The following is a 12,307-nucleotide window of genomic DNA, read 5'->3' on the forward strand; positions in this document are numbered from 1 at the left end:
TCAGAGATAATATTCAAGTTGATGATGTGGTGTTGTATTGGTTGCAGAGGACAACATCAGGAACTTAGATTGGTGTCTGGGAAGAGTCGTAGCCGTTCACCCTGGAAGAGACAATCTGGTTAGGTCCGTCACTCTGAAGACAAAAAATGGACCGACAAGAAGGCCAATCCAAAAGCTGAGAATGTTGGAGGCTAAATCTGAACAGCCTGTGTCTCATGATGCCAACTAATGTCTAAGGGTTGATACAATATACATGCCTTTTATCTTTACATGGTACTTATTTAGAGTCTGATTAGACTGGGGTACTTAAATTGTGTGTAAGTATTGTTTATTGCTTATTGAGTCAAAAAAAAGAGTAGCTCGGGGTGGAAAATTTCCCCAGCTCTATTTTCGGGGGGAGAATGTTCCGGAGCGATTTTTGTCTTCGCTTCGCGTCGCAACGACAACAACAACATAGATGGCGGAGAGTGAGGATTGCGCGCTGAGATTGCTCATGATTTGTATGATTGTAAATATGTAAATAAGAACAAGTTAAAAGACGGTTTTATGTTCAGCAGCAGCCGTGTGTCGAGTTAATTATCGAGTTGATACAGTCCCCCACAGCCCTAGCTAGTAGTTAAGAAACGTGCCACTGTTTTTGTAACAGGATCCGGACGACAACGATGATGACGCTGGACACTGCGGTGTTGTACAGACTCTCCTACGGTGAACCAAAAAGGTGGAGGAAGTTAGACCTTTTTTCAGTTCTTTTAGCTTGAGGGTTTTTGGAAATCGACTTAATTTCAGGGCATTGGTAGAAAACTAAGGAAATCCAAAAATTTGACACCTTCAACTTCAAAGGAAAGGATCTTCTGTCCAACCTGAATCATTTTATTTGGTTTGATACCTTGACGATGATGGTAATCAACAATAAAAAAACCATCATACCCTTGGTTGTTGTGTACTACAGCAACTACACCTCTTTTAGTACCATTAAATAACCATTCACAAAAATCAATCACCATATTTTGACCAGAAAAAATCTTTTTTTTCCCGTCGAGTACCATCTAATGTTTCGCAATATAGACACCTAAACTCCTCATTGTCAGTAGTACATTCTTGGTCATCGCACCAAGAACAACACCGATGTGCAACACATAGATTTGGTGAATGCTCTTTGTCACCACCTTCATGGACCAGTTCTTGAGTTGTGTCAAAACTAAAAAAGATTAATTTTTGAAACTTTGTTCTATCAGCTTTTTGAGGAGGAGTTGGTTTACGAATGTAACAGTCATGCTCTGATGGTTTATGTGTCCAACATGTGTTACAATACAACATAAAACATACATGCTTGACATGCTTGACAAGATTCATTACAGGTAATACATTTCTTATAGAGATCACAGTAAGACTTTTGGTCTTTATTGAGTACCAAGTGATTGTCAAAACATCTTGGGCTTTTGAATACTCGTTTACAAATATCACAGTTTGGCCAGGTAACTATCGTACCCCCCCCCCCCCCATAAGCTTTGCAACAGGCACAGGTTGCATCACAGATGTGGGTTTTATAATTATTATAACCTTTATTGCAATGTCTGCAATAATATGAGCGTTCTATGGTTTCCTTTTTGTAATCGGACAAAAATGATCCCAATAGTGATGAATATTCATTTGATATTCTGCTGGGGGCCTTTTTAACATACACAATCAAAATACAGAACGGAAAATACAACCAACTGAAACCTTGGCAACCACACATGCTGAAATGTTTCTACCTTGTCTAAACCGCATTTGGTCTTAGGGACACCAGCTTCCTCGTGAAGATTTTCAGCCAGAATGTGACTTTCTCATGAGTGGATATTTGGGATCATCACAGAGTCGCGCTCATGCTATCACGATTACTCGTGCCAGGCAAAGTTCATCCTCCGTATTTTGTATTTCAATGAAACATTTTTTTTCCTTTTAACCTTTTACGTCAAGGCCAGAAATCCCCTTCAACCATTTCCCCCCAGCTGGCAAATTAGCGTGTATAAAATTGACATAAAATCCCTTCCTAAATATCCAGCCACCATTCACCCTTTCAATCTGGCTGAGAACCTTTTCGACTGTCAAGTCCTCAGGGGACATGAATGGAAGACTGATGTGCCCAAGACCTGGACCCGAGATTACCAGCCTGACCCTATCCTGTGGTTGTACATTGTCTTAAGTCTGTTCAGTAATTCTGCGAAAATATTTGAGATGTAAAAAAGTATGTCATTGAAAGACTGTCCCCTCTGCAATCCATTAACCCTCATTAAATAATCCCTCTGAACAGTATTTTGTTTTGGCATATTTTTCTCCTTAATGGAAAGAAGTTCAAATGCTGGGTGGGATATAGGGGCAGCTTGGATATCACCATCATCTATATCATCACAGTTATCATCATCATTGTTATCATTGTCATCAAGAAGAGCAGTGAGGTCGACATCTACCTTCCGATTCTGATTACTCAGGTCGAAGAGGAGGTGCTCACTTGCTTGGCGGTCCTCTTCACTTCGACTTCAAGGAAGAGATCATCCTCTTTGAGAGAGTGTGGCAAAAACTCTTGGCTTGGATTGCTCACAGTGCCCTTGCCACTTGGCTGTTCTGTTGTGTCAGGGAAAGCCGCTGAATACAACATCATGACCTCTCTCATTAGTGAGGAGTTGTCAATGGACACTTTGAGCCAATCAATTTCACTCCTTGGTGGCATTCATAGAAACTGCGGTGGTGGTAATGGTGAACATGATAGTTGTGGTGCTGAACATAGAAATTGCAGTGGTGGTAATGGTGAACATGATAGTTGTGGTGGAGGTTGTGAACATATAACTTACGGTGGTGGTAGTGGTGAACATAGTATTTGTGGTGGTGTTGATGGTGGTAGTGGTTGTGGTGATGATGGTACTTCATCTGCAACTTTTGTATCCCCAGTTCTCGATGAAAGTAGATCAGGAAAGAGGGAATCATAGTATTCTGACATCTCCCAATCCGTAGTTTCATTGTCCATCTGGAGATACGTATTGAACGCTTCTTGAGTTAAAGGTGGTTTCTTTGCCTCTTTCCTCTTTTTGAGGAACACTTGTTCCTCAGAATCCTTATCCTTATCAGGAGCAAACATGTTTAGGAAACAATTTTGAAATGGATCCGCATCCAATCTGAGGGTTGTTTCCACATCCGGATAGCCATCGTCATCGAAACATGCCTGTCGAAGTAACTCCCTGGAAAGTCCAGTCAGGCAGTTGCATGTCTATTTGGACTTTCAGACACGGCCTCACCGTCTTTTCAAAATAATTTGTTTTTTATCACGCTCACCATTTCCAGATTTCCCACTCTGTCCCTATCTGTCAGAAGCGCCGGTTTGTCATTCTGAACTCACAACTTCACATAGTCCCTCAAGTGGCAAACAAGTCATGTCCAAGGAAGTTCTTGAGGGCCTGAAAGACATAAATTAATAAGGTAAATTTTTTTTTCATATGGAAATACGTATTCATGCTTAAAAACGTATAACACTTAATCAGTAAAAGAAAAATTTAAAAAACTTACTATTCGTGACGAGATCATCCGCAAGACTGACATGGCCGAGGTTTCCTTTTTTTTCTTGTCTTTTGCAACCCTGCAAAAGTGTAATCATTTTGAATATGCGTAGTATGTATTTTGAATACGCGTAGCATGTAATCGAGATGAGGAGGTAAAAATAAGAGTGTTCTGAATGTAAATTCTAAACTTACCAGTTAGATGACTTAGTGATTGGTGATGACGGTTGTTGTTGACGTGGCTGTAAAGCAGTGACAACCACTGAAACAAAGAATAATTAGATTGAATATCTGCCAAAATAATGCTGGCATGAATCACATGGTGTAATACAGAGGAGGCGGGAGTAATAATAGGAGTGTTCGGAATGTAAATTTCAACTAACCAGTCAGAGGACTTGCGACTGATGACAACGGCCATCGTTGACGTTACCGTGAAGCAGCGGCAACCACTGAAACAAAGAATCATTGTATTGAATATGTGCCAAATTAATGATGGCATGACATACATGATGTAATACAAAGGAGGAAGTAAAAATAGGAGTGTTGTGAATGTAAATTTCAACCTACCAGGCAGAGGACTTGCTCTGTCTTCTGCCGCAACTGTCGGGGAAGCACCCAATGCAGCTGGCTTGGTTGGCACAGGGCGTTGATGGCTCCACGAAGCAGCGGCACCCCCTGAAACAAAGAATAGTGCGATTGAAAATGTGCCAAAATAATACTGTCATGAGTTAAAACTTTAGTTGCGATTGTGATTGAAAAGTAGGAATGTTTTGAAAGTAAATTTTAACTCACTTATGCTGGGCAGCGTATGGAGTGCTGGACTCCCTAACGTTTGGGGCAAAGCATGTTGCCTGGGGAATGTTATGGGAAGCAGGGATGGCAGTATCCTCCCAGGCCTTGGCTCTGCCCTTGATTTAATGGTTTTGAGAGTCTGCCCTGAAAAAAATAGGAACGGATCAGATTGATGTTGAAGTATGGCATTGAAAAGCTGACCTGATCTGCAAATGAGATAAGGAATATGAATGAGAGTTGTGTAACATGAAAATAAGATTTATTCACCAGTCCTGCTGTTGCAGTGGTGGGAGGATAGTTATTTCGACAGCTGCCTCGACCTCTCCTCAGAGGTGCAGACCCTACAGAAGTTACATTTAGTAACAAAAAATATCTCAAGGGAAAGGCAGAATTAAAAGGCCATTACAAGGTCAATAACATGGTGGCATTATGAAAATAATTTCAGAGAAATAGACTCGCCCTGCGACCAAAATCACAGGGCTCCGCACTGTGAATAAAATACCTTGAATCTAGGTCATGTTATGGTCAAAGCCCCTGAGGAAGTTTTTGAAATGTTTTTGGAGAAATTGATTCTCCCTGTAAACAAATAATGTCTTCTGACCTAAATTCGTAGGGTTTCACCTTGAGGTAATTTCACAGGGCTTCGCCCTGTTAATATATTCCTTAGTCCTGTATACTTTTCTTGTGAACCAAATGCCATGAAATGCAGTTTTCGTAGTGGGCGGCACAACAACGTTGTGAAATAAACCATTTACGGGGCACAACCTCGATCTTTATGATGAAAAGAGTGGTCCTCTGAATAACCTCAATCCTATCGTTTTCGAATTCTTCTCTAGAAATGGTTTATTTCAGCAACACCATATTATGAACTACCTGGTAATACATTTTAGCACTGTCATGGTTACAAACCAATATCTTTCAACTTCTCTACCAAGTTTGTATAAGCAATAAAATAATCAGCAGGTTTTAAAATCTTTCGTGTTAAAGTCTTGAACACTTGAAATTCATCGTCCTTCTTAGAAATATAAGCATGTTCTAGTGCACCTTTGATATCACTATCACAGTCTGACGAAACAACACCTGCTAAAACGTCCAGTTTGTTCAAAGAAAGTTTATTTGAGGCTGTTTTACAATCACTGTTGGTATTGGTGGGTTTCTGTTCGCAAGTTTGTGAAAACTGTCCAGAGGGTTGACTAGTGTTCAACATAAAGGTAGGTTCAAGACCACTGACACAAATATCTGACATAGCTTTGAGACCGTGGATCTGTTTCAAGGACAATTCATGGATTGGTGCCAATTTGGAGTCATTTGTCACTGGCTCATTCAATTTTGTTGGTGACGGCTGACATTTTTGTTCAGGAGTTTGGCCAGATGTGTTCTGCACCTCACCACCCTCCTCGTACTCAATTTTGATCTTCTCGAGCAGAAATATTTCGTCTTCGCCCTCGAATTCTGTAATGGGCGACAAGCCTTGGTACTCCACCTCTTTTTTTACTTTGCATTCTGATTCGCTGGCAAAAAACTCCTGTGTTTCTTTCAAACATTGCAAGACTGAGTCATCATCTTTGCAACAAGTGCCACCTTGTTCCTTCTGAACAACTGGTACAGCCTTTTTGAAGAAATTCATGCTCTTGCTCAAGTAACAACCGCATGCATCACTCCATAGCTTCCTCGCGGAGAGATCAAGTATGTTTGACGCAATGAACTGTGGGATATCTTCCATGTCGAGTGCTGTCTGTAGATTCGATTGGTCGAAGTGTGAGAATGGACAACAAGCGACATCTCTTGGGGATAGGGAGATTGACTGAAATGAAATGAAAACAAAACTTGTTAAAGACATGTTGCATGATGATAAGCACTGACAGACTGACTTAACTATATCAAAATCCTAACAGGGCTAGACTTTAACCTTTGATGTAAGTAGAGAATACTGATAGACTGGCCACTCTATCAACCACACATACACTTTAGTAACAGTGACATGATCGGAGTACCAACTGCGACTACCATTTTTGAATCCAAAATGGCCACCATTACACGACAGTAATAGTGGTTAAAATCATATTTTCTAAAAGGAGTTTGAATAATACAGATACAAACAAATTAAAGCAGCTACACATAGGTTTTTTTGGGTAAGGCATGACAAATTGCACCATTGGCAGACATGTTGGTCACCTCTGAGCCTTTTTAGGGTATATTTTAGAATTTTGTTGTTGGAAAATTTGGAACTTTTAGGAAATAAGTTATTAAAATTACGGAAAATATACTCAGCAGGTGTTTCCAAACTCAGTAACTGGGTTGTCGGACCAACAAGCTGATAAACGTTTCAACAAGCCATTAATCTTTGCCAACAAGCTAAAAATAGTTCTTATCACAATGTAGTTCCCTTTTTACACGTTATTTTTAAAAAAATATCTTTCCCTGCTCAAAGAACACAGTTTCATGTTCCTGGGGTATTTTGGCGATAAATGTAATCCAGATGCATCATATGACTGACAAGTTGACTCGAGCATAACCAAGTGCGGCATGCTTTCCATATATACACTCCAGACACATTTGACCAGCTTCGTCCTGTCATTCGGTACCACTGCGGCAAGTCGTAACTATTCCCGGGGTTTCATCTTTATTCATTCAATGTGAAACCCCTCTTAGTGGACACCCTTGCTACTGCTAGATAGATACCGACACCTGGAAGGGTGAATCTTTAACGGTGGATACTTTCACTGACCTTACAGAGTTGACAAGATTGCCAAAAAAAAGAGGAGGATGCTCGGTCCATCCGATTGTTCATATAACTTCATGTAATGAGTGTGATTACAAGTTGAAGATTGTTACAGAGAGTAAATCTTACTAGTTGCCATGGTTTCTTCAACAGTCGCAACCCAGTAGACAACCAGTTACTGCAGCCTGGACCTTTACATCATATCCGTTGACGTTCAGCTTAAGACAAACAAGTCCATTAGATGCATGGTCACACCATAGGGCAACTAGTAAATGCAATTTGGACCTTTGTATCAATTCCTTGGAAGTGCAGGTTGTGAAATACCAGTTCAGTCAATGCATGGTCACAACCTTGGGGCAAGTAGTTAAGGCAGTATGGACCTTTACATCAAATCCTTTGAAGAACAGTTTGAGACAAACCTGCCCAGTAGATGCATGGTCACAACCAGAAACATTCTGAACCTTTACATCAATTACTTTGAAGTATAGGTTGGTTGCGACAACTAGTCCAGTGAACATGGTCTAGCCTAAGCCAAACAGCCATGCAGTAATTGCCGCCAGCTTTACATCAGGGACAACCAATCAGTTGCAAAGCGAGGACCAAGTCCAAGGGGTATGATATTCTAGTCCACATTGATTATAGCAAGTAAAAACTTTAACAAATACAATGAATTTTTTGTAGATCAACTGCCACATACAGTTTATTTCATTTTATTTTTAGTTACTAATACAATGAAAAAGAATGAAATACTAGGATCGACTGGTTCTTCTGATAACCGCGCAGGTGGGCGCTGATGTTAGATGGGAGGTGCGAGGTGTTCGTTTGGTTCTATGAAAACAGATCCGCTCCTCTCTCTTGGTCTTTTGTTACGTGGTCACCAAAGCGTTGAAATACAGCACCTGTCGATCATCCCTGTAAAACATGATAACATTTGTTTAAAGGTTCAGGTCTGATTACACTTATCTGACGGACGGCAATCCACCATTTTGCTGGACAGTACTAAAGCTTGGGCAAAGCATAGAATTGAATGCAATTAGCCTACTGCTTCCTTGGTCAGTTTTCATATTTGAAGTATTTCATGTCAGGCAACCAAAAATTTCTGAAATATTTTTGGGAAGGGGGGGGATTTTGACATCAGAGGTGTGCGACTATGCGGTCTTTTTACCTTTTTTTGCGGCTGGTTTGTTCCGGTTTGTTGCGGCCAGCAGTGGCTTCCTCAACCTGGTGTGTAAGGGCCTCTATCACTGATACCAATCTCGGGCAAAAGAAATGGTTTTAGTGCGGGGTAGAATTCTTTTTTCAACACATTGACAACCCTAGGCATGTACATTTGTAAACATCAATGATGCATGTACATTTTAAAAGTACGATGACGTATTTTCGGACAAAGACAACATCAAAATTTAGAGTTCTCACCCCTACCCTGACCATTCATTTGCTTCAGATCAATGAAATAGAACCCTGACAATGACTCTGAGCTGCCTTTCACTGAATTCATTCAAGCACTGAAAGCCAGCATAATTGAAGACCAGGTGTTCAATGAGTAACGGTTCCAGGGATGCTGACCTGACCCAAATGCACAGTGCATGTTGTATGGAAGAAGGGTAACATGATCCGGAGGTTGGCACTATCAATTCAGGCTGTCATTCAATTACTTTGTGTCGAGCAATTTGATTGGCCACCCGTTTATGATGGTGCGTCAAACAGATTACCTGGCGGGAGTTATCGTTGGTGAAAGGAGGAGACTTTAGGACTGATATTCATCGCCGATAAGTCAGCATGACAACTTCATGTTCTTCAACGTTTAAGAATTAGAAGGCCCTAAGGGTGTCACTCAAATTGTACCCTGTTGCATGCATCCTGACCTTTCGACAAAATAAATCCATATTCATTGGTTTAGCATGGTTTGTCACAAGATTTTTTTCTTAGGTTTGTCTGAAGTGCACCTTCCGGTACCGAACAGCAACAAACCACCAAGGGATGAAATCAATGCATCAAGCCATTCTCAAGTTATCCTGCGGAAACGACAATTTTACGAAAAATGTTGATGGCCCCCTAGTGGCAAAACCGAGAATCGCATCGCACCCATTATTGAAAGGAGCATCCCCCTACTCCACTCCGATATTCCCACAACAAATAAAATCAATCGCAAAGGCTCAAGTTATCGTGCGGAAACCAAAAATGTTGACAGCCCCCTAGTGGCAAAACCAAGAATCCCATCGCGCTGAATATCGAAAGGGAACCTTCCCCTTACCGACACCAATGAACCACAGAGTGGCGAAATCAATGCAAAAAGCAGTTCTCAAGTTTTCCTTCGGAAACAGAAAATGTGGATACCGAGCCACAGTCCTGCCATTTCGGTAAACTGATAACCAGGAATTTTTGGGAAAAAAACCTAATTGATTAAAAAATAAAAAATGAAAATGTAGCATCGAAAAGTGAGCATAACCCCTTAGCCCACACCTGCTGAAGATGACATGATAGTAAAGTTGGCTCAGTGGAATATGCTCATCATTCGTGAGATACAGCTGAAAGTAGTTTGTGAGAAAAAGGGCCCTTTTTGGCTGATGAGCAAAAGTGCCAAAAGTGCCAAAGTACACAATGGCATCATTAGGACCAACATAGAACTCAATGATGAAAATTCCAGCATCAGTAGTTATGGAGACATGCTCAAGAAACCAATAATGGTCAATTTAGTCTATTTGATCTCTGTGACCTTGAAAAGCATGTCAAAATAAAAACCCAGGTATTATATGTGATGTAGTCCAGAGTAAAAATTTCATGATTTTAGCCAGCAATATCCATGATATATATCCAAAAGCACTTTTTCATATGAAGCGCTCTTCCCCTGGGGCGAAGCATAGTTCGAAAATCATCAAAAGAGCCAAAAGGTACAATGGCACATAACACCTTCAAATCACCCGAAGATGAAATGCCTAGCATTTACGGAGATATGCTCTGGAAACCAAATACGGTAAATTTACGCTATTTTACCTCTGTGACCTTGAAAAGTACGTCAAATCATAAACCTGGGTAATATGTGATGAAGTCTCATCAGCAGTGTCCACAGTAAAAATTTCATGATTTTAGCTCACATAATTCCTGAGATAAAGCCAAAAGTAGTTTTTCACATGAAGCTCTACCTGGGGCTGAGTGTATTTCGAAAATTGTCAAAACCGCCAAAGGCACAATGGCACCATAAGACCTTCAAACCACCCGCAGATGAAAAGCCTAGCCTCAATAGCTATAGAGATATTCTCCAGAAACCAATTACAGTCAATTAAGACTATTTGACCCCTGTGACCTTGAAAAGTAGGTCAAATAAAAAGCACGGGTATTATGTGTTGTAGTCTCATGAGCAGTGTCCACAGTAAAAATTTCATGATTTATGAGATATAGCCAGAAGTAGTTTTTCACATGAAGCCTGGGGCTAATTATAGTTTGCAAATCGTCAAAACTGCCAAAAGCCACAATAGCAACATAAGACCTTCAAACAACCCAAAGATTAATATCCTAGCATCAATAGCTATGGAGAAGTGCTCCAGAAACCAATTACGGTCAATTTACACTATTAGACCCGTGACCTTGAAAAGAAGGTCAAATAAAAAGCCCGGGTATTATGTGATGTAGTCTCATGAGCAGTGTCCACATTAAAAATGTCATGATTTTAGCTAGCATAATTTATGAGACATAGCCAAAAATAGTTTTTTAACATGAAGCGCCCCGTGGGGTCAGGTGCAGTTCAAAAATCGTCAAAAAAAACTGCATTCATATAAGAAGGAGAGGTTACTAGCACCTCACTTCTTAACATAATGTATCATTCAACCGCAATTCAGAGAAATCATATATAAGGCACTTTAATTTGAGAATGGTTGAACTTACAACTCATCAGAACCAGTACCCGATGACATGGATATTTGACACAGTAATCTCCAACCGGATGTGTTGTATAAAATCGGGTAAAGTTTGATGGAACGTTAATGTTATTATAGCTTTCCCCTGAAGAAATTCCAGCGTGGTCTGACTCATAAAATACTTGACTCTAGAAATGGAAAGATTTATCCCCTCACCCCCTGACCGTTAGGTAAAATATTCCCTGCAGCGATGCTGGAAGTTGCATATAAAAGTATATGAGTATGGTTGAAAGACGCATGACCAGACCTGAAGTTAAAGCCGAGAACCGGTCTCATTACAAAAACAAAGGCTTTTCATGATCAGAGGAAAGGATGGTTTTGAACAAATGTTAGTCTGCCAATAAATCCATATAACGAATGGTCTCATAGCAACTTCTCTAAGCAGAATAATAATATAATCAGAATATCAAGGTTGGGTGAGAATACATCGTTCCACGATGGAATAAAAGGAATATGTAGGGCCATGAATATTAATGTGTGATGGAGATGTCTACATCATGTGACCTAAGATGGCCGGTCATACCGAAAGCTCAGGGATACGACAAGAAATATGAAATGGCCAGGGCCATTGTGCTCACCTCATGTGGAGGAAAGATGGATAAAGAGCATGGTATTGTGTCATGTAGTGTTAGGTTTGATGTAGGTCCAAGCAATTACAATTTCCCCAAAATGGCCAATTTACAATACATTCGACCTCTGTGACCTTGAAAAGTAGGTCAAATCAAAGAAGACCCGGGTGACACATTGAATGGTTGTTAGAATTAGATGTACCTATGATATAAAATTGGTGCCAATCAGGCAAGTCATTACTAGGAATAATGGCATTTTGAAGAATTTAGGATTTGGCCCCCTCCCTGGAGGCCAAACGGCAAATCAGATCGCACCAAACTTCGGTACCTGAGATCACCTGACCAAGGGGTACATGTGTACTTAATTTGTGATCAATAGTCATTGCAGTTAAGAAACGTGCCATAGTTACGGCCTGACGGCGGATTTACGCCATTTGACCTCTGTGACCTTGACAAGAAGGTCAAATTAAAAACCTGTGTGACATATACTGTATGGTGGTTAGATGTACCCATGATATCAAATTGGTGGCAATCGGGCAAGAAGTTAAGGAATAATCACATTTTTAAGGTTTTTGGATTTTGCCCCCTGGTGGTCAAGTGGTGAATCATATTGGACCAAACTTCGGTCCCTAAGATCACCTGACTAAGGGGTAAATGTGTACCAAATTTGGTATCAATAGCCATTGCAGTTTAGAAACGTGCCATCGTTACATCCTAACGGCCAATTTACACCATTTGACCTCTGTGACCTTGAAAAGGAGGTCAAATCGAAAACCCGGA

The 12,307-nt window shown here is 40.5% G+C and overlaps 2 protein-coding genes across 2 annotated transcripts in view; both read right to left on the reverse strand.

The window, feature by feature from the left end:
- Window positions 1-3,566: 3,566 nt before the first annotated feature.
- Window positions 3,567-5,207, reverse strand: LOC135499386 (uncharacterized). The gene is made up of 7 exons (XM_064790131.1): window positions 5,196-5,207; window positions 4,524-4,528; window positions 4,323-4,433; window positions 4,098-4,205; window positions 3,914-3,979; window positions 3,726-3,792; window positions 3,567-3,610 (listed from the first exon to the last, which is right to left on the reverse strand). Exons 1-6 carry the CDS (start codon window positions 5,205-5,207, stop codon window positions 3,738-3,740), a joined length of 357 nt encoding a protein of 118 aa, XP_064646201.1. The 3' UTR covers window positions 3,567-3,610; window positions 3,726-3,737.
- The window catches only part of LOC135499507 (uncharacterized), a 46,583-nt gene continuing 39,086 nt past the window's right edge, over window positions 4,811-12,307 (reverse strand). Inside the window, exon 6 of the mRNA XM_064790297.1 lies at window positions 4,811-6,126. Coding sequence (XP_064646367.1) covers window positions 5,224-6,126 — 903 coding nt within the window. The 3' untranslated portion in view covers window positions 4,811-5,223. The remainder of the gene's footprint in view (window positions 6,127-12,307) is intronic.

This window comes from Lineus longissimus, chromosome 15, assembly GCF_910592395.1.
Source record: "Lineus longissimus chromosome 15, tnLinLong1.2, whole genome shotgun sequence".
Classification (NCBI taxonomy): Eukaryota; Metazoa; Nemertea; class Pilidiophora; order Heteronemertea; family Lineidae; genus Lineus; species Lineus longissimus.

What these genes read in the sequence shown, in the direction of transcription:
- LOC135499386 (XM_064790131.1), bottom strand. An exon ending in CCATACGCTGCCCAGCATAA is followed by an intron (nt 4,206 to 4,322) that starts GTGAGTTAAAAT and finishes TCTTTGTTTCAG; the next exon opens with GGGGTGCCGCTGCTTCGTGG. An exon ending in CAGAGCAAGTCCTCTGCCTG is followed by an intron (nt 3,980 to 4,097) that starts GTAGGTTGAAAT and finishes TCTTTGTTTCAG; the next exon opens with TGGTTGCCGCTGCTTCACGG.